Source organism: Mastacembelus armatus, chromosome 21 (genome assembly GCF_900324485.2).
Source record: "Mastacembelus armatus chromosome 21, fMasArm1.2, whole genome shotgun sequence".
Lineage (NCBI taxonomy): Eukaryota > Metazoa > Chordata > Actinopteri > Synbranchiformes > Mastacembelidae > Mastacembelus > Mastacembelus armatus.
The window spans coordinates 25,323,535-25,344,522 of NC_046653.1; the positions used below are offsets into that span (position 1 = coordinate 25,323,535).

The 20,988-nt window shown below is 45.6% G+C and overlaps 1 protein-coding gene and 1 pseudogene across 1 annotated transcript; both read right to left on the reverse strand.

Moving 5' to 3' along the window:
• Positions 1–5,783: 5,783 nt before the first annotated feature.
• LOC113123170 (uncharacterized) lies at positions 5,784–12,853 on the reverse strand (annotated as a pseudogene).
• A 1,495-nt stretch (positions 12,854–14,348) lies between these two features.
• LOC113123971 (olfactory receptor 11A1-like) lies at positions 14,349–15,248 on the reverse strand (the record flags this gene model as incomplete). Its single annotated transcript, XM_026296386.1, has 1 exon — positions 14,349–15,248. A coding segment is annotated over exon 1 (900 nt), but the record flags the coding sequence as incomplete, so codon positions are not given.
• Positions 15,249–20,988: the final 5,740 nt, after the last annotated feature.

A 20,988-nucleotide genomic window follows, 5' to 3' on the forward strand; every position in this document is an offset into this window, starting at 1 on the left:
TCTGGTATTTCCGAAGAATTACGCTGCTTGGATCCAAGATTTCAGCTACGATGTGTGTTGGACCCTGCGCGCCCTTTGTTTACACCAGGAACTGCTGATCGTGCTGCGGAGCGCTGTAGTGTTCCCCCGAGACAGGCATATGATCCCGGCGGAGGTGCTTAAGAAGACTCGCAGAGGTCGCCGCGCTGGGAGGAAGCTCCAGGAAAAGAAGAGGCATTTTAGACCTGTCCTCCCCTCCATGATCATGGGGAATGTGAGGTCCATTCCCAACAAAACAGACAAGCTCGCCGCACTCATAAGACATCAGCGGGAATACAGCGAGAGCAGCGTCATTGTGTTCACGGAGACGTGGTTGACCCCTCACATCCCTGACTCGGCCGTTTCTTTGGATAACTTTTATCTGCTGTGCTCGGACAGGACGGGGGACAGTGGGAAGAGGAAAGGAGGAGGTCTGGCTGTGTTTGTTAATGTCAGATGGTGCAAACCAGGACACTGTACATTGAGGGAGCACTGTGCAGCAGAGACATTGAACTGTTAGCAGTTAGCATGCGACTATACTACCTGCCACGGGAGTTTACGCACGTCATTGTGACAGCAGTGTACGTGCCTCCCTCTGCTAACGCAGACACAGCCTGTGACACGCTGCTCTCCATCACCAGCAGGCTCCAGACACAGCGCCCACAGGCCCTCTTCCTCATCTCTGGAGACTTCAACCACGCGTCTCCCACATCTGCTCTGCCCACATACACCCAATATGTCACCTGCCCCACCAAAGACAATAAAAGACTGGACTTGTTCTATGCCAACACCAAGGAGGCATATTCTTCATCCTCCCATTCATTTTTTTTGCTTCAAAAACACTGTACCCTCCCGGACTGTACAATGTTTTCCAAACTGCAAGCCATGGATTACCCCTGATATAAAAGCTCTACTGAAGGAGAAGAAGAGAGCTTTCAGATCAGGGAACAAGGAGGAGCTGAGGACTGCACAGAAGCAGCTGAGGAGGACGATCAGAGAGGGGAAGGCCAGCTACAGGAGGAAGATGAAGAAGCAGCTGCAGCAGCAGAACATCAGTGGAGTGTGGCGGAGCCTGAAGACCATCTCAGGTTTCAAAGCACCCCATGCCCAGACTGAGGGGGATCTACAATGGGTTAACGATCTAAATCTGCATTTCCTTAGGTTTGATCAATCACCTTCTCCTCCCCCCACGCAGCTGCAGGCCTTCTCCCCTGGACAATGCCCCACTCCCTCACCCCATCACCGCACCACTTCACAGCTCCATGGACTCACCCACCCCTCCAGCACACTACCCCCCTGCCCTTCCTTGTCCCTCACACCAGCCCAGGTGAGAAGTGAACTGAGGAGGATCAAGGCTAGGAAGGCAGCTGGACCAGATGGCATCAGCTCCAGGCTCCTTAAGTCCTGCGCAGATGAACTGTGTGGAGTTATGGAGCATGTCTTCAACCTGAGCCTCAAGCAGAGGGTGGTACCACAGCTCTGGAAGACTTCCTGTGTGGTACCAATGCCCAAGACACCTCACGCTAAAGACCTCAACAGCTTCAGGCCGGTGGCTCTCATGTCCCATCTGATGAAGACACTGGAGAGACTGGTCCTGGGCCACCTCCACTCCGTGGTGAGCTCAGCGATGGCCCTACCGACCCGGCATTGGAGTGGAGGACGCCATCATCTTCCTGCTTCACTGTGCTCTGGCACACCTGGAGAAGACCGGCAGTGCTGTGAGAATTCTGTTCTTCACCATACAGCCAGTGCTTTTAAGGGACAAACTGGAAAAGGCTGGCGTGGGCTTTGACCTGGCGGAGTGGATCCTGGACTATCTCACAGACCGGGACAGTGTGTCCGACGTCCTGACCTGCAGTGTGGGGTTCCCCGAGGGGACCGTCCTGGCCCCCTTCCTCTTCACTCTCTACACTGCAGACTTCAGACACAACACGGACGGCTGTGTTCCGCAGAAGTTCTCTGACGACTCTGCGATTGTCGGGCTCATCACGGACGACGATGACGATAAATTGACATCTATGCTGGACCATGAGTCTCACCCCCTGCAGGACGTCCTGTCTGCCCTGGAGAGCAGCTTCAGTGATAGACATTCACCCTCGCTGTGTGAAGGAGAGATTCCGCAGGTCTTTCCTTCCTGCTGCTGTCAGACTCTACAATGATCACTGCTAACTGTACATTTGTCATCCATCTACTGTAATCATGTACAATAGTGTAGTATAATGTAAATCACATCAGTGCAATATACTGTAGTCACTTGTTACGCCCCAGCCTAGGGGTTGCCGGAGCGTAACACGATTGTGGAGTTTTCCTCCTAACCTCTTCCACTCTCAACAAACACGAATGAATACGAATTAGACAATTAACGAGAATTATTTATATTGTGTCGAAAACACAGAATACAAAACAGAATGTTCAAAACAAACACAAACGCTAATTTAGCCCTACTCAAACAAAAACGCTCCGTGAGCCCTACGATACTATACGAATAATGGAAAACAAACACAAACATTAAATATAGCCCTACGATCTCAAACAAACAAAAACCAAATAACAAAATGCTAAGCAGCCCTACAATAGCTAATTAAAAGAAATAACACAAAATCACAGGTAGTTAGCCGGACACTCCTAAAACAAACAGGAGAAACCAAAACACAAAACGTAACCTAAATGTCTAAATTGTTCTAATCGAAAACAAAGAAAACTACTATTAACACAAATCTCTTCAAAACGAAACAACTCTAATCTCTAACTAACTCGAAATCGAAATCAAAATAGCTGGGAATGGCAAAGGTGGGAGAATAGCTCTCCTGAGCAGCAGTCCATGGGCTTCTTATGGTCCTTCCGGGAAGTGTTGGACCAATCCCGGAAGTCCAATCCACGGTCCTTGAGTCCACGCCCACTCCAGCATCCGTCACACACACACACATACACACACACGAAATGGGGAGGGGAGAGCCAACAACAAACCAACCACACACATAATGACCTGGGGTCATAACACACTTTACCTGGTATTTATTTATATATCCAGTGATGTCCATATACTGTACATACCCATAGGCACATATTGTATATACTTGTATTGTATATAGTTTTTGTAGCTTCATAGTTCTGTTCCACTTAGTATTTTTTTAAATATTTTTAATTTCCTATTTATCTCACATCTTGCTACTTCTGGCTCTCTGCTGTACTTACATTGCGGGACAAATAAAGGTTTTCTTATTCTTATTCTTAAACCAAGCATGAACATGTCGAACAAAATTACCCTCAGATCAGAGTCCTGGTCTCGGCCTGGTCCACAACTCATAGTCTTGTTGAATCAACACGTCTCTTTTTAGTCCATATATGATGGGATTAAAAAGAGAATGACACAAAATTGTTTGTATCCACATTGTTAAATGCACATTTTTTGGAAAACCAGTTTCCATTTGAACTAGAAGTACATCAAATGAACTGAAACAGAAAAAGTTGATTAGAACAGTCAGGTGAGGTAAACAAACTCTGGTAGACTTCTGAGCCACAAGAGGATCCACAGAGGACTGTTTTGGTCCCATTCCTATACACACTGTACACAGCAAACTCCACATACAATTCTGATTGTTACATGTATCAGGAATGGACAGAAAGAGGAGTACAGAGGCCTGATGAAATTTGTCAGTGACTGGAGTCACATAAATGAATTGGTCATCTAGGAGCCATTTGGGATTGAATCTCTATTGCGGCAGATTTCCTAGTAATTAAGGGTCAATGTGGGTGAGTGAAATAGGGGCATGGTCTGAAATTACAATACAATCAGAAGAACAATCAGTAATATATGACATAAGTGTTACAGAAATAAGAAAATAATCAATTCTAGAAGAGGACTGGTGTGTTCTGGACAAAGAAGAATATTGAATATCCTTAGGGTGCAGTTGTCTCCATATTTCAACAGAACCCAGAAAAGGTGGATAAAGTTAGAAAGAGGTTACTATAAAATTTAGGTATGTCATCGTTAGGGCCATATATATTAACAAGATTCAGTTGTTTAGATAATATTGTCCCTTGAACAATTAATTATCTACCTAAAGGATCCTGTATTATCTTATCCATCTGAAATGGAATTGATTTGTGAATCATTGTAATTACCCCTCTTGCTTGAGAACTAAATGAACCTGCAAATACTTGACCAGGCCACCTATTACGTATTCTACATATGTCTTTGGGCATTAGGTGTGTTTCTTGAAGAAAAACAATTTTAGACTGTAGTTGTTTTAATCTAGACATCACTTGTTTGATTTTATAAAAAGTGTGTAGCCCCCTGCAGTTCCACGAAACAAATTCAACCACAATGGTCTCTGTCATTTCCTTCTGTTATAAAATAATCCAACACTCTTCCATATTTTAAAATGAAAATTCACCCGTACCTTGTAAAGAGAAGACTTAAAACAAATTAAAATAAACAACATGATTATAAACATGATCCAATTGAAAGTAGAGAAAACAAAACAAACAAACAAAAAACAAACACTTTTTTTTACCACAACTACAAACTGCTGAGAACCACCAGCAAATCCAAACTCTTCCTTACTTCTAACTTCATTAACTGAATCTACCCAATTTAACTAAGGGAAAGGAGCCGTACTATGAATTGCATCATATTTGAGCCCCGTTGTGCAATTTACATTGTCCCCTTAATTCAACCGACTAATTTGTCTATTGCTTATGTGTTCTTGAAAGTGAATAAAGAACAGAAAATAGCACCATCTCTGGCCACACGCTCTGGCCACACGCATCACGCATTCCTTGTCTCTGTAGTCCAAAAACTTCACGATCATCACTCTCGGGGTTGAATTCGCGTCCGCTGCATTCTTTCACATATAATCGATCCTGTGGGCCCTCTCTATGGCCAGTGACTTCCGGAGTGGTTCCATATCCAGTGCTTCAGGTAACCAGCTTTCTAAAAATGATTCCATCTTTATTTACATCTATGCCAAGTATAAACATAGTGGAGGGCAGCTGCTTCAATCCAACTCCCTGTGTTTAGATCAACGAACCCTGGTGCCATGACACTGTGCCTGTTGTGGTCTGCAAACACTGCTCACCCCAGTGGAGTATATGGTTATCAAGTGCTGGTCATTCTATCTACCAAGAGAATACACAGCCATACTGCTTGTTGCTGTCTACACCCTCTCCAGCTCCAACACCAGGAGTGAGGCACTGAATGAACTGTACCAGCACATCAGTGAGCAGCAGACATCCCACCCAGATGCTTTTCTCATCTTGGCTAGGGATTTCAACCACGCAGACCTAAAGAGTGTTTCCCAAAATACAGCAACACATGAACTTTCCAACAGGAGAAAACAACACACTTGACCTTATTTACACCACGCAGAGAGGAGCTTACATGGCCCTACCCCTCCCTCACCTCGGTTCCTTGGACCACTCCACTGTTAAGCTAATGTATGTGTAGATTCTCAGTTGTCCAGGGAAACTTATCTAGAGATTGAGTCATGGCAACTGGACTTTCAGTTCTTTAAAGGTGAAACGTTTCGCCAGACATCCAACTGGCTTCATCAGTCTGAGAGAAGCTGGACAGGAACCTCCAAATATATTACCCAGGTTGGTTTCACTCCACCTTGGGCCCAACAGGCTCACTAAGTGATCTAAGAAAAACAGGTGAGAGTCGTTAGTCCGCGCCCCTGAGTTGGTTTCACTTCACGCCTGGTCTGAATAGGCTTGTGAAGTGACCAAAGGGGGAGCTCAGAAGAGGGTCGTTAAGGTCTAATGATGGACTCATTCTGATTCCCCAACAGTCTGCAGAACCTGCAGAGTCTGTCGTTCCTGAGAAACATCGGGTTTGTTCCTTAATTTCCTGGGAACAGTTGAAAGAGCAGCCTGGTAGATTGAGGACAGATTATGTCTGAGTCCTCCACCCCTGTTGAGAGAGGGTTTCTCCATTTGGACATGCATAGCTTTTCTGACACCTCTTTCAAACCACCTGTCTTCTCTGTCCAAAATGTGTACTTCACTGTTTTCAAAAGAGTGTCCTGATTCCTCTAAATGGAGGTGCACAGCTGACTGGTCCTGAGGAGCTGCTCCTCCTGTGCTGGGCCATCCTCCTGCTGAGTGGTTGTTTGGTTTCTCCAATGTAGAGTTCTGAGCATTCTTCCTTACACTGGACAGCATACACCACATTGCTCTTCTTTTGTTTTGGAATCTGGTCTTTGGGGTGAACCAGTCTCTGTCTCAGTGTGTTGATGGGTTTGACTGGTATCTGATGTTTGCCAAAGATCCATTTAAGCCTCTCAGAAACCCCTGCTACATATGGAATGACCAGGTTCTTTCTCTGTGGGTCTTGAAGCTCAGTTGTCTCTCTTGTTTTTCTGCCTGATGTGGATGTAACCTTGTTGAAAGCCCACTTGGGGTAGCCACAGGTTTAGAGGACTGTCTTCAAGTGAGTGTCCTCCTTTCTCTTGGTCTCAGTGGAGGTAGGGATTCAATTCAATTCAATTCAATTCAACTTTATTTGTATAGCGCCAAATCACAATACAAATCATCTCAAGGCACTTTACAAAAACTAAAACTAAAAACCCAACAATTCCCTTATGAGCAAGCACTTGGCGACAGTGGAAAGGAAAAACTCCCTTTAACGGAAGAAAAAACCTCCAGCAGAACCAGGCTCAGTTTGGGCGGCCATCTCCGTCGACTGGTTGGGGTGAGTGGATAGAGCAGAGAGAAAGAGAGAGCACAAGGTTAGTGACATTCAATGGTGGAATATACATGAGGTGGGAGGAGAGGAAGAGAAGGGAGGGGAAGGGAAGGGCGGGGGGGGGGGGTTAGGGTAGGGGAGCTCAGTGCACCAATGGTCCTCGGGCAGTCTAGGCCTATAGCAGCATAACTAAGGGATGGTTCAGGGTTGCCTGAAGCCAGCCCTAACTATATGCTTTTTCAAAGAGGAAGGTTTTAAGTCTAGCCTTAAAAGTACAGAGAGTGTCTGCCTCCTGAACCCAGGCTGGGAGCTGGTTCCACAGGAGAGGAGCTTGATAACTAAAGGCTCTGCCTCCCAGTCTGCTTTTGGAAACTCTGGGAACCACAAGTAGACCTGCACTCTGAGAGCGAAGTGGTCTATTGGGATAACATGGTACTATGAGGTCTTTAAGGTATGAAGGAGCTTGATTATGCAGGGATTTGTATGTGAGAAGAAGGATTTTAAATTCTATTCTATATTTTACAGGGAGCCAATGAAGAGAAGCCAATATAGGAGAAATATGATCTCTCTTGCTAGTTCCTGTCAGGACTCTGGCTGCGGCATTCTGGATTAATTGGAGGCTTTTTATTAAGATATTAGGACATCCAGATAGTAATGAGTTACAGTAATCTAGCCTTGAGGAAACAAACGCATGGACTAGTTTTTCTGCATCATTTTGAGACAGGATGTTCCTAATTTTGGAAATGTTGCGCAGGTGAAAGAATGCAGTTCTAGAAATTTGTTTTATGTGTGAATTAAAGGACATGTCCTGGTCAAAAATAACTCCAAGGTTTTTTACAGTAGTGCTGAAGGCCAGGGCTATGCCATCTAGAGTAGCTATAATTTTAGAAAAGTTATTTCTGAGATTTTGTGGCCCAAATATAATGACTTCTGTTTTCTCTGAGTTTAAAAGTAAAAAGTTACTGGTCATCCAGGCCTTTATGTTTGTGTTAACAGGTTTAATAGATAGATTGAGATAGATAGAGTGTCATCTGCATAGCAGTGGTAGTTAATAGAGTGCTTCCTAATGACATAGCCTAAAGGAAGCATGTACAGGGTGAAAAGAATCGGTCCTAGCACAGAACCTTGTGGAACTCCATAACTAACTTTTGTTCGTGTGGAAGGTTCATCATGGACATGAACAAACTGGAATCTGTCTGATAAATAGGATTGGAACCATTTTAACGCTGTTCCTCTGATACCAGTCACATGCTCCAGTCTCTGTAAGAAGATGTTGTGGTCAATGGTGTCGAATGCAGCACTAAGGTCTAGGAGGACAAGTATAGAATCAAGTCCATTATCTGAGGCTAAGAGAAGATCGTTGGTAACTTTTAACAGTGCTGTTTCTGTACTATGATGTGCTCTAAATCCTGATTGGAAATCTTCAAATAGTTCATTCCTGTGTAAGTGGTCTGATAGCTGCTTAGCAACAGCTTTTTCTAGGATTTAAGAAATAAATGGTAGGTTGGATATTGGTCTATAATTAGCCAAGACTCCTGGATCAAGACTAGGCTTTTTGAGTAAAGGTTTGATTACTGCAGTCTTAAAGGCCTGTGGTACGTAGCCTGATACTAGAGATACATTTACCAAGTCCAATAAAGATGAGTTCAATAATGGCAGGGTGTCTTTAAGCAGTCTAGTCGGGATGGGGTCTAAGAGACACGTTGATGATTTCGATGAAGCAACTACTGATGTAAATTCAGAGAGATCTATAGGAGAGAAGCAGTCTAAACATAACTGAGGTCCTACAGATGATTCAAGAGCTACTGTAGTAGAAGATTCATTTATTGCAGGTATAAGAAGCATCTGCTGAATTTTATCTCTAATAGTTGTGATTTTATTTGTAAAGGAACTCATAAATTCATCACTGCTGAGAGCTAAGGGAACACTGGGCTCAACAGAGCTGTGACTTTTTGTCAGCCTGGCTACAGTGCTGAAAAGAAACCTGGGATTGTTCTTATTTTCCCTCTATTAGTGATGAATAGTATGCAGTTCTGGCTTTACGGAGAGCTTTTTTATATGTTAATAGACAGTTTTCCAGGCTAGAAAAATTTCCTCTACATTTGTGGAACGCCACTTCCTTTCCAGCCTTCGTGATGCCTGCTTTAAGATACGAATATGTAAATTATACCATGGGGCTAGTCTTCTCTGATTCACTAACTTCTTTTGGGGCCACAGTATCAAGCGTTTCACACAGTGAGGTTACAGCGCTGTCAACAATATGATCAATTTGGTAGGGAGTGGGATTGAGGCAGCTGCCCTCCACTATGTTTATACTTGGCATAGATGTAAATAAAGATGGAATCATTTTCTTAAATTTATTAACAGCGTTATCGGATAAACATCTGCTGTAGGGGAATTTTCTTCCAAACGCTGCATGATCCATCATTTTAAATTCAAAAGTTATTGAAGAATGATCTGACAAAACAGGATTTGGGGGAAAAACTATTAGATGTTCAATTTCGATGCCATAGGTCAGAACAAGATCAAGGGTGTGATTGAAACAGTGGGTGGGTTTATTACCATTTTGAATGAAACCAATTGAATCTAATAAAGAATTAAATGCAATGCTGAGGCTGTTATTTTCAACATCTACATGAATGTTAAAATCTCCCACTATAATTACTTTATCTGAACTAAGCACTAAATCAGACAGGAAGTCTGGGAATTCAGTTAAAAACTCTGAGTAAGGGACAGGTGGAGGGTACACAATGACAAGTAGGACTGGTTTTTGTGTTTTCCAGTTTGGATGCGAGAGACTAAGAGTGAGGCTCTCAAATGAGTTATAACTGTTCTGAGGATGAAGGTTTAATAATAAGTTTGAGTGGAAGATTGCAGCTACTCCTCCACCTCGACCTGTGCTTCGAGGAACATGATAATTTTTATGACTGAGGGGGGTTGATTCATTCAGACTGACATATTCATCCTGCTGTAACCAGGTTTCAGTAAGACAGAGTAGGTCAATTTTATGAATAACTCCTCTTCTGTTAACTTCTGATTTATTTGATTTATATGTTCGAGGGGAAGACACAGTCTCTATGTGGTTTGAGGGGGGCGGCGGCTCTAAGGAAACTGCAGAGAGGCGTTTTAGACTGAGTCTCTGCATCCCGGTCCCCACCCTGGATTGTCAGGCTTTAGGCCAGCTAATAAACTCGGTCAAATTTCTAGAGATGAGAGCTGCACCATTCAAAGTGGGATGGATGCCGTCTCTCGCTACCAGGCCGGGTTTTCCCCAGAAAGTGGCCCAATTGTCTATGAAGCCTACATCGTTTGCTGGACACCTCCTAGACAGCCAGAGACGGAACGACGACATGCGGCTAAACATGTCATCGCTGGTCAGATTGGGGAGGGGTCCAGAGAAAACTACAGAGTCCGACATTAATTTAGCAAAGTTACACACCGACTCAACATTAATTTTAGTGACCTCCGATTGGCGTAATCGGGTGTCATTGCTGCCGACGTGAATAATAATTTTCCCATATTTACGATTAGCCATAGCCAGCAGCTTCAGATTTGACTCGATGTCGCCCGCTCTGGCCCCAGGAATACATTTGACTATGGTCGCTGGTGTTTCTATTTTCACGTTCCTGACTATGGAATCGCCAATTATCAGAGTCGGTTTCTCAGCGGGTGTGTCGCTGAGCGGGGAAAATCTATTAGAAACGTGAACAGGCAGGTGATGAGCCGTGGGCTTCTGCTTAGGAGTACGTTTACGTCGGACCGTCGCCCAGGCTAATTCTCCGGGCTGCTCCGGAGCTGCCCTTGGACCGCTAACAGACCCTGAGCTCGGTGGCTCCACACCAGCTAACAGGGCTAGGCTAGCTGGCTTTTGTTCGAAGGTGCGGAGCCGCGCTTACAAACCAGTGATCCTCGCCTCCAAGGCTAACAGAACCTTACACTTATTACAGGTATCATTATCACTAAAGGAGGCAGAGGAATAACTAAACATGTGGCACACCGAGCAAGAAAGAGAGAGAGAGGGAGAGGCCATGTTAGCTAAGCTAACTAGCTAGCTAAGCTAACCGGTAGGCTAGCGAGTGCTAAGTCAGGAAATAGCAATAAATACCGGTCAAAATAGAAAGGTACTTGACTAGTACCGGAATGTAGCAGTTAATGAATTGTTTAGAGTTTAGTTGGTTTTTAGGTGTGTTAAACTATAGCTAGTCTGTTGCTAGTCTGTAGACGAACTATACAACACACACAACACGACACGCTTGCAAGACAAAAGTCATTCCCTTACCCGGAGAGCAACACACTCAGCAGCTCAGCATATCTGAACCCAATCAAACCCCTGCGGCGTAAAGTCCTGATGACACCCAGTTTGTGTTGCAGTGGGTGATGGGAGTCAAACAGAAGGTATTGGTCTGTGTGAGTGGGTTTCCTGTATACTTCTATCTCTAAGTTCCCATTAGACCCAATGATGATCTCACAGTCCAAGAAGGATAGCCTTTTCTCTTTGGTGTCTTTGGTATCTGATGTTTGCATCTACTGCATTGATGTGATCAGTGAAGGCTTGGATTCTTCCTGGGTTTTGATTTTAACCCAGGTGTCATCTACATATCTGAACCAATGAGTTGGTGCTGTTCCTGTGAAGGAGTTGAGAGCTTTCTTTTCTACTTCTTCCATGTACAGATTGGCAACGATGGGTGATACAGGGGAGCCCATAGCGCAACCATGTTTCTGTCTGTAAAAGTCACCTCTGTATGAGAAGTATGTGGTGTTGAGGTAAAGTTCCAGCAGCAGGCAGATTTGGTCCGGGTTGAGACTGCTCCTGGTAGAGCGGATGCTGTCCTTTTTTAGTCTCCTCCTAACAGATGTTAGAGCTTCGGTGGTGGGGATGCTGGTGAAGAGGGATGTAACGTCAAAGGACACCATAGTTTCATCTCTTTCCAATTTCAGATGTCTGACGCTGGAACCAAATTCCCCCGAATTCCAGATGTGGTGGTCTGTGTGGCCTACCAATGGAGCTATGATGGTGGCAAGATATTTGGCAATGTTATAAGTCACCGAGTTTATGCTGTTGACAATCGGCCTGAGGGGGACTCCTTCTTTGTGTATCTTGGGGAGCCCATATAGGCCGGGGGTGGTCTCCCCTGGATACAGTCTGTAGTATGTGGTTCTGTCCAAGGCTTTGTTCATTTCTAGTTGTTTTAAACAGTCTATCACCTTCTTCTTGTAAGTGCTGGTGGGGTCTCTCTTTAGCTTTTCGTATGTCTGTTGGTCTTCCAAGAGCGAGGTTACTTTTTCATGATAGTCTGTAGTGTTAAGAACCACTGTGCATCTCCCTTTGTCTGCCAGCAGGATGGTGATAGTCTCGTCTTTAGACAGGGATGGACAGGGCCCTGTTCTCCTGGGTGGGAGGTTGGGTTGTGGTGGCTTAGCACCCGAGAGTGTAGCAGTGATTTTTAACTGGAGTTCCTCTGCTTCTGTGTTGGATAGGCCATTGTTGCGAAAGGCAGATTCTGTGGCTGTGATAAAATCCACAACCGGAATATGTTTTGGCGTCACTGCAAAGTTGAGTCCTTTGGCTAGGATATATCTCTCTTCTTGCGAGAGTTCCCTGTCTGAAAGGTTCTTAACCCATTTGTTCTTTGTGGGCACTGTGGTTGTCCTATATTCATAAGACCATTTTCCAGTAGCTTCTTTTTAGCTTCCAAGATTTGGCAAACATCAGATACCAATCCATTTCAAACCCATCAACACACTGAGACAGACTGGTTCAATCCAGGGGGCCAGTCTGTCTCGCAGCATCAGAGAAGCTAAGAGGCAACTCCAAGATAATAACCCATTGTTTCAGCAAGAGCAGAGACATCCAGAGCCTGTAGCATGGAGTGCAGACCATTACAGACTACAAGCTCTCACTGCAGACCTGCCATAGTACCCTCTCCCTGCTGAATGAGCTCGACAACATCTTTGCTCGCTTTGAGGCATAAAACAGCACACCTGCACTGAAGACCCCTCACCCCGGTGACCTGGTGCTGACAGTGTCCTTGGCGGGAATACATCGCTCAGCAGGATCAACACAGGCAAAGCTCGGGCCTCTGACGATATACCTGGTCGTGTGCTGAGAAACTGCACAGAGGAACTCTCAGGTGTCTTCACAGACATAGTCACGCTGCGGTCCCCAAATGCTTCAAAGCAATCACCATCATTCCAGTCCCAAAGAAGTTGTCTGTCTCCGGTTTCAACAACTACCGTCTGGATGCACTTACTGTGATTCTCAAGAAGTGCTTTGCACTGCTAGTCCTGCATCATATCAAATGCATGAGGAGTGCATCTGTATTTTTTAAACCCACAGACAGAAGGACAGCTTCATCCATCAGGCTGTGAAGAAGCAGAACTCTCTCCTGGCTCTGCATCCCATCCCCTCTTTTGTTTATTTTGCATGTCCTTATTTGAAATTTTTAGTGTTTAGAGTTTATCTGTATGCACTAAGGGTCTGACAGTAACAACATTTTGATCCTCTGTGTGTGCTCTACATGTGGTGGAATTGACAACAAAGCAGACTTTGATTTTTCCCTCTGCATGTCTTATGTGGAACGCACTGCAGGACTTTCTAGTTTGAAGGCACCCCCAACCAACCTCACCCCCCAGGATATGGAGCCCCTCATCCCTATCTAAGGAAAATACTATCACCATCCTGCCTGCAGACAAAGGAATATGCACAGTGGTCCTAAATATGGCAACTATCATAGAGAAATAACCTCCCTTTAGGAGGAACAACACACCTATGAGAAACTGAGAAGGGACCCTACAATTATCTGTGTGACAAAGGTGATTGTTTAAAACACAGAGAAAAGCACAATGTAATTGACAGGGCTACTTATCTGCTCAGCAGCAGAAAATCTCATTTAGTGTCAACAACCTGAAGGAGTCAAGTGAAAAATGGAGCAGACTCTGAAACTCATGTTTCTACTTTTCATGTGAGGAAGAGTTAGGATAAGAGAAGACAAGATCAAAGGTGATGCACATGCACACATTAACCACCTGAGTCTGATCATGCTACAGAATATTAACACTGTTTATGTGCAACATTCACACATGTTGCCATATGCAAGCATTAAGGACTATATGAACTCATAAACACACACATATGCATAAAGACATACAAATGATCAAACAGTTGAATCAACACGTCTCTGGAACAGTTTGACCACAAACTGAACATTATCACCTTCATGAAGGAGGATTTATTACAGGACTGTTGGATTAGACTGACAAAGTTATAGTTAGGTGGACCTAATAAACTGACAATGGAGTGTTTATACTTTAACAATACACCCAGATATGATGCCAATATGAAAATATTCAGTCAATTAACAGTTAAGCCACAACAAACTGGAAACACAAGAATCAAACTGACAATTAGAATCAAACTGTATTTCTGGGTTCTGCAGCAAATTGCTTAGTTAGTAGTGATTACATAGTGTAGTTGAAGCTGATAATGCTCTTTACTGTGATTTAGGGTTTTAGAAACATCTTTACACTCAATACTTTTCAAGGCTCAGAGAAATCACATCTCTGTTTTATTCTGACACTAAACAATGACTGTACAACAGTTATCAGTGTTAGTACATTAGACTGTTTTACCTGGACAGAACAATTTCCTGAGGTGTTTATAAATTTCTCTCATTTTTAGTCCATATATGATTGGATTAAAAAGAGGATGATACAAAATTGTTTGTGTCGACATTATTAAACGCACAATTTTTGGAAAATCAGTTTCCATTTGAACTAGAAGTACATCAAATGAACCCAAACAGGAAAAGTTGATTAGAACAATCAGGTGAGGTAAACAGGTCTGTGCAGCTTTTCTCCTGACTTCTCTACCACTTCGATAGGTGATTATAAATATCCTTATGTAGGTAAAAAGGATGAAAAGCACAGGGAGAATTACAAGATTAACAAAAGCAATCATCATATAAATATTTGACACTCTTGACTTCTCACATTGAAGTTTAAAAACTGCACTGTTACAAACTATTTGCTTAAAAGAAAACTCACATAGCTCAACATCAGCACTCAGACCAATTGGAACTGCTAACTGACCAGCAGGCAGAATCCAAGCTACAACCAGTAAAATACAGATGTTTCTTTTCCTCATGATAGTTGGATACTGCAGAGGTTTACATATAGACACATACCTGTCATAGGACATGGCTGTCAACAGTAAAAACTCTGAAGCACCCAAAGAATAATTGACATAAAACTGAAAGAGACAGGCTGAATATGACATGATCTGTTTTTCAGATAAAACATCAGTTAAAATCTTTGGGTAAAGAACAGTGCTGTAAGGAACAGAGTTCAGTAACAAAGCTGCAATGAAAATGTACATAGGCTCATGGAGGTTTTTGTGAATCACTATCAGACACATAATAGTAGAATTACTGCAGATTATTAGAATATATGCTGTAAACATGATCACAAAATAAACAAATCTGTATTTGTCCAGTTCCACATATGCATCAATAGTTATATATGTTATATTGAGGTTATTATCCATTAAGGTTTAAAAACAAAGTGTTAATGACAAAGACTTGAAGTATCAAAGCAAAGATCACATGAACATATTATACAGTATATCTGTCATTGGATTGTCTAATGTATTCACTGATACCCGACCTTGACATTAACTTGTGTGTGTGTTGAAATATTGCAACAAATACAAACCTCCAGAATACAAAGTGAACTGTTTGACTCTGTGGGTTGATTTTTATCAGCTTGTTTCTCCCTCCATGGATCTCATTAAACTCTCCACCAAGAGCTGTCGTCATGTGAACAACATCAGACTCTACAGGCCTGAACCCGTGGAGGCCCATGGTATAGCTGACACAGGCACTTTCCTATGGTTCTAATGTGTTGGGGGCACAGAGAAGGATAAACCTTCATCATGATCTGTGGACTGTGACCTCCACTACAGGCATATGGACACTGCAACAATTAATATGTCCATATGTGCCTGAGTTGCCATTGCTCTCCTACACTGCAGTGGGCGCTGTGGACTAAACTACTGCAAACATACATGAAGTCTGCTGTAGAACGAGAAATCATCCATCATCTAAACCCCTTATTTCTAACCAGGGTCCCAGGGATCTGCTGGAGCCTATCCCAGCTCTCTTTGGGTGAAAGGCAGGGGTACACCCTGGACAGGTCACCAGTCCATCACAGGGCCACATAGAGTCAAACAACCTCACACACTCACACTCACTCCTATGGGCAATTTAGAGTCACCAATCAACCTGACATACATGTTTTTGGACTGTGAGAGGAAACCAGAGAAAACCCACGCAAGCACAGGGAGAACATGCAAACTCCACAAACAGAAAGGCCCCTGATGGGTTTCAAACCAGGAACCTTCTTGTTGTGAGGCACCAGTGCTAACCACTCACCCACCATGTTGCCCTGTAAGGAGTATTATTATTATTTGTCTCCCACTGCTGAACGGGGCAATTTTTGAAATGGTTCCCATGAGCGAGAACTCACAAAATTTACCACAGGCATCTGTTACCACGGTGAGCAGTCACAGACATGGCGCCTCCTTATGACATTAAGTCGTGTGGTTGGCATGTAGTTTCAGGCACACACACCAAACTTGGTAGGTGGATGGAACTCCCCAGTATGAACATCCATCCATCCATCTTCTACTGCTTATCCGGGGCCGGGTCGCAGGGGCAGTAGCCAAATCAGGAATACCCAGACCTCCTTCTCCCTGGACACTTCCTCCACCTTTTCCGGGGGGACACCGAGGAGTTTCCAGGCCAGCCGGGAGACTTAGTCCCTCCAGCATGTCCTGGGTCTTCCCCGGGGCCTCCTCCCAGTGGGACATGCCCGGAACACCTCCCCAGGAAGGTGCCCAGGAGGCATCCGAAACAGATGCTCGAGCCACCTCAACTGACTCCTCTCGATGTGGAGGAGCAGCGGCTCTACTCTGAGCTCCTCCCCCTATCTCTAAGGGAGCGCCCGGCCACCCTGCAGAGGAAACTCATTTCAGCCGCTTGTATCCGCGATCTCATTCTTTCGGTCATGACCCAAAGCTCATGACCATAGGTGAGAGTAGGAACGTAGATTGACCGGTAAATCGAGAGCTTCGCCTTCCGGCTCAGCTCCTTATTCACCACAATGGACCGGTACACCGATCGCATTACTGCTGCCGATGCCCCGATCCGTCTGTCAGTCTCACGTTTTGTCCTTCCCTCACTCGTGAACAACACCCCGAGATACTTAAACTCCTCCACTTGAGGCAGGATTTCTCCCCTGGCCTGGAGATGGCAAACCACCTTTTTCCAGTTGAGTACCATGGCCTCGGATTTGGAGGTGCTGATTCTCATCCCAGCCACTTCACACTCGGTTGCAAACCGCCCCAGCATACGCTGGAGATCCTGGCTCGATGGAGACAACAGGACAACATCATTTGCAAAAAGCAGAGATGAAATCCTGTGGTCCCCGAACTGGACACCATCCGGCCCCTGGCTGCACCTAGAAATTCTGTCCATAAAAGTAATGAACAGAACTGGTGACAAAGGGCAGCCCTGCCGGAGTCCAACGTGTACTGGGAACAGGTCTGACTTACTACCGGCTATGCGAACCAAGCTCCTGCTCCGTTTGTACAGAGACTGGATAGCCCCCAGCAAAGGGCCCCGGACTCCCATGAACCCTCGAGCACCCTTGAGAGTGTGTAGAGCTGGTCCAGTGTTCCACGCCCAGGACGGAAACCGCATTGTTCCTCCTGGATCCGAGGTTCGACCACCGGCCGGATCCTCCTCTCCAGCAACCTGGCATAGACCTTCCCCAGGAAGCTAAGGAGTGTGATCCCTCTGTAGTTGGAACACACCCTCCAGTCCCCCTTCTTAAAAAGAGGAACCAACACCCCGGTCTGCCAATCCAGGGGTATTGTCCACGAACGCCACACGATATTGCACAGGTGTGTCAGCCATGACAGCCCAACAACATCCAGAGACTTGAGGTACTCGGGACGGATCTCATCCACCCCCGGTGCTTTGCCACTGAGGAGCTGCCGTACTACCTCAGTGACTTCGGCTTGGGTGATGGATGGATCAGCCTCCGAATCAGTCTTCAGGCAACCCCTCCTCTGAGTTTCAGGCAGGCTGCTTCCCTGAATCCCCGAGTAGCTCTTCACCTCAGTTTATGGCCAGCTCTCTTTACCTAAGTCTCCAGCGGGCCAGATTCCTGAGTTTCCAGCTCTTTCCTCACCGGAGTTGCCAGCAGGACTCTTCTCTGAGTCTCCAGCCAGCTGTTCTCACCCTCCAGCGCCACAGCTGCCCGAGCCAGAGTCTCCAGCACTGGACAGGCCTCTGCTCTTCGGGCTACAGCCAGATGAGTCTCTGCCGGATGAGCACGTGCCTCCAGTGCCGTCTCCTCGGCCAGAGTCTCCAGTATCTCCAGCGCCATCTCCAGAGTCTCCAATGCCGCTTCCTCGGCCAGAGTCTCCAGTGCCGTCTCCAGAGTCCCCAGCACCGCCTCCTCGGCCAGAGTCTCCAGCGCTGCTTCCCAGGCCAGCGACTCCCAGGCCAGTGACTCTTCAAGACAGTCCAGGATCCACGCCAACCCGAGAGGTCATCCTTCCAAACGGCCTTCAACCCATGCTTGCTTCAGGGGTTGTCCTCCCGAGCGGCCCTGGAACTTCGCCCATCCCAGAGGCTGTCCTCCCGGACGGCCCCGGACCTTCGCCCGTCCCAGAGGCTGTCCTCCGAAGTGGGTCCAGGACTTTTGCTTCCAAAGTGGTTGACCTCCAGGGAAACTGCAGTCAGACAGTGGCCGAAGTGTTGGCCCTATCTCGATCACTGCAAGCATCATTGGGGAGAACCCTGGACTTTTAGACCGTCTTCCTCCCACCCGCCCTTGTCGCCTATCTCTTCGTTCTCCCTCCTCTCATCCTGGATCTGGGTCTGGACTGTGGTCGTCTGGGAGTCGACCCTTGGGGGTACTGTCATGATCCCCTTTGGGATTTCCTGCCTGGACCCTTATTCTGAAAAGACTTCCTGTTTTTCCCCTGCATTGGTCCCCGGCAGCTTTACATTCATTATGTTAATCTCTTTCACCGGTGTGTATGTTTTGGGTTCTAGCCTATACCTTTTGTTAGAATAAGGGCATTGTAAATCGCTGACTGTGTTATGAGAATTGTCATTTTGCAGACAGATTTATGCAAAGGGTGTAACCAGGCATGTCACAGTTGAGGAAACCCTGATTTTCTGTGCAAATCACCAAGACATGTAAATATATGGATGTGAACTCTGTATGAACTCTGAAGATAGCCTATATTTCAACTCTCCCCTATTGTGTAAAGTGAGACAGTGCCTGGAAGTCATGTAACCACATCATGGTTTAAAATAAAGCGGAGATATCACTGAGTGTCCATCTCCTAACAGTCACGAGCTCAACCTAGAACAAAGAAAAGAAAGTCTCTGTGTAGATGTTTGATTAGAACCAACATTTATTGGTGTTTCCGCCCGGTTTCCAATACAGCATCAACGGTGAAGAGGAGGACGAGGACGCTGGAAAACTGTGCACAGTCGGTCCCATAGGGGATCGAGGAAAATCCACCCTCGTGAATTCGACGGGAGGTCGGTGTCTACTCGCCTGAAATGATCCTCTTCACTTCTGCTGCTTGACGGAAGCCGGACAAGAGACGTATCTGCAGAAATAGGTGAGCTGCGTTGACTTCTATGTCAGGGACATAGCAGTGTCAGGGACACTAGAAAGCAGCTGTAGAGTTCGTCAGGGACGAAACCTATGTCAGGGACATAGTAGTATCAGGGATACTGAAACACGTGTGAGTGAATGAGAACGTGTGACTGGTGGTAGTTGACGGACTATTGTCGGCTGAATAGAGCAGCGTCACTACCTATTTGAACTGTGTATTTTGTTGGGCACAAGTAAAAATTGAAAAGTTGAGTGTGGTGGACGGCTGTATCCGCAGGTAATTAGTACCTGTAGAAGCTTGATACAGTGGACGATCCCCGTGCTGTTGTTGCAACTATGGGAAAGGGAAACAGTAAACCCCAATTAATGGGGGATCCTAAATTTATGAACACTTATTCTCCTGGATCAGCGAGATATTTAGGAGAATGGAAGAAAAAGTATGAGTTTCCTGGAAAGTTGGAAACCTGCGCATGCGATAAATTGGTAACTCAGTTAAAAGCAGAAGTGGCCATAGCAGAACCTAGGAAAATTGATAAATTTAAACTTCAGCTCATTGAGGCAGTAAAATGGCAAGAGCAAGCTGAAAAAAGAAGGCAGAAGAGAAGAGATAAAAAGTCCCTCATAGCAGCCCTCCAAGAGGACCCGGCTGATTTTGTAGGGCGTCCACAAGCGTTAATTCAACAAGAAGAAGCAGCGGCTGCTGCAGCTGCCGCATCTGTGATGGGGGCAGCGAGGACAGCTGCGGCCCCGCGTCCTACGGCTGGACCTGCCCTAACTAGTCCTAGCCACACTAGATCAGGAAATCTGTATGGTCCTTTAATTGATGAGGTCCAAGGACTGGCAGAGGCCATGTCAAAATTAAGTCCGTTTAGGGACCTCCAGGGCGATGGGTCAAGGATGGGGCCCCGTCCTGATCCACCGCCCTGGCCACCATTGATCGACCCAGCCAGCATCTTTCCAGCCATAGAGGTGCCTAATCCTCATTTTGGAGTAGGGAATGACAACAGGCCCCTTCTCCTGGTAAGGAGACCGTGGTCTTGTAAGGAGCTGGAGGATGCAGTAAAAGGGCTAGGGGACCCTCTTGCTAATGTTCGTCAATGGATTGTAAATCTGCAGCAACTTAGACAAACTTACAATTTGGACGGGCAGGAGATTGACTCAGTGTGCAGGAAAGCTTTAGGACACAGATATGGAGGAGTGAGGGGAGGATATACAGGGCGGACTCCAGGGGGGGGAGGTTTTGGCCCCCGGAGACCCAGCCTTAGATAACCAAGTTACATTGCTGACAGATAGAGTACAAAATGCATTTTTTAAACCTCCTGATTACCAAGCTATTGCCCAATGTAAACAGAAAGAAGGTGAGGATGTGCAGGACTATAGAGGAAGACTAGAGGAAGTGTTTAAAGCAAACAGTGGTTTGGATCCCTCTGACACTGTCGCTTCCCCCTATCAGCAACAACTGAAACAGGCCTTGCTGAGTGGGTTTCTTCCGTCCATCACCCACCACATCCGAAAGCTAAATATTAATACACCCACAGATGGAGTGACTCGAATAATGAATTATGCACAGCATGCCCAAGACT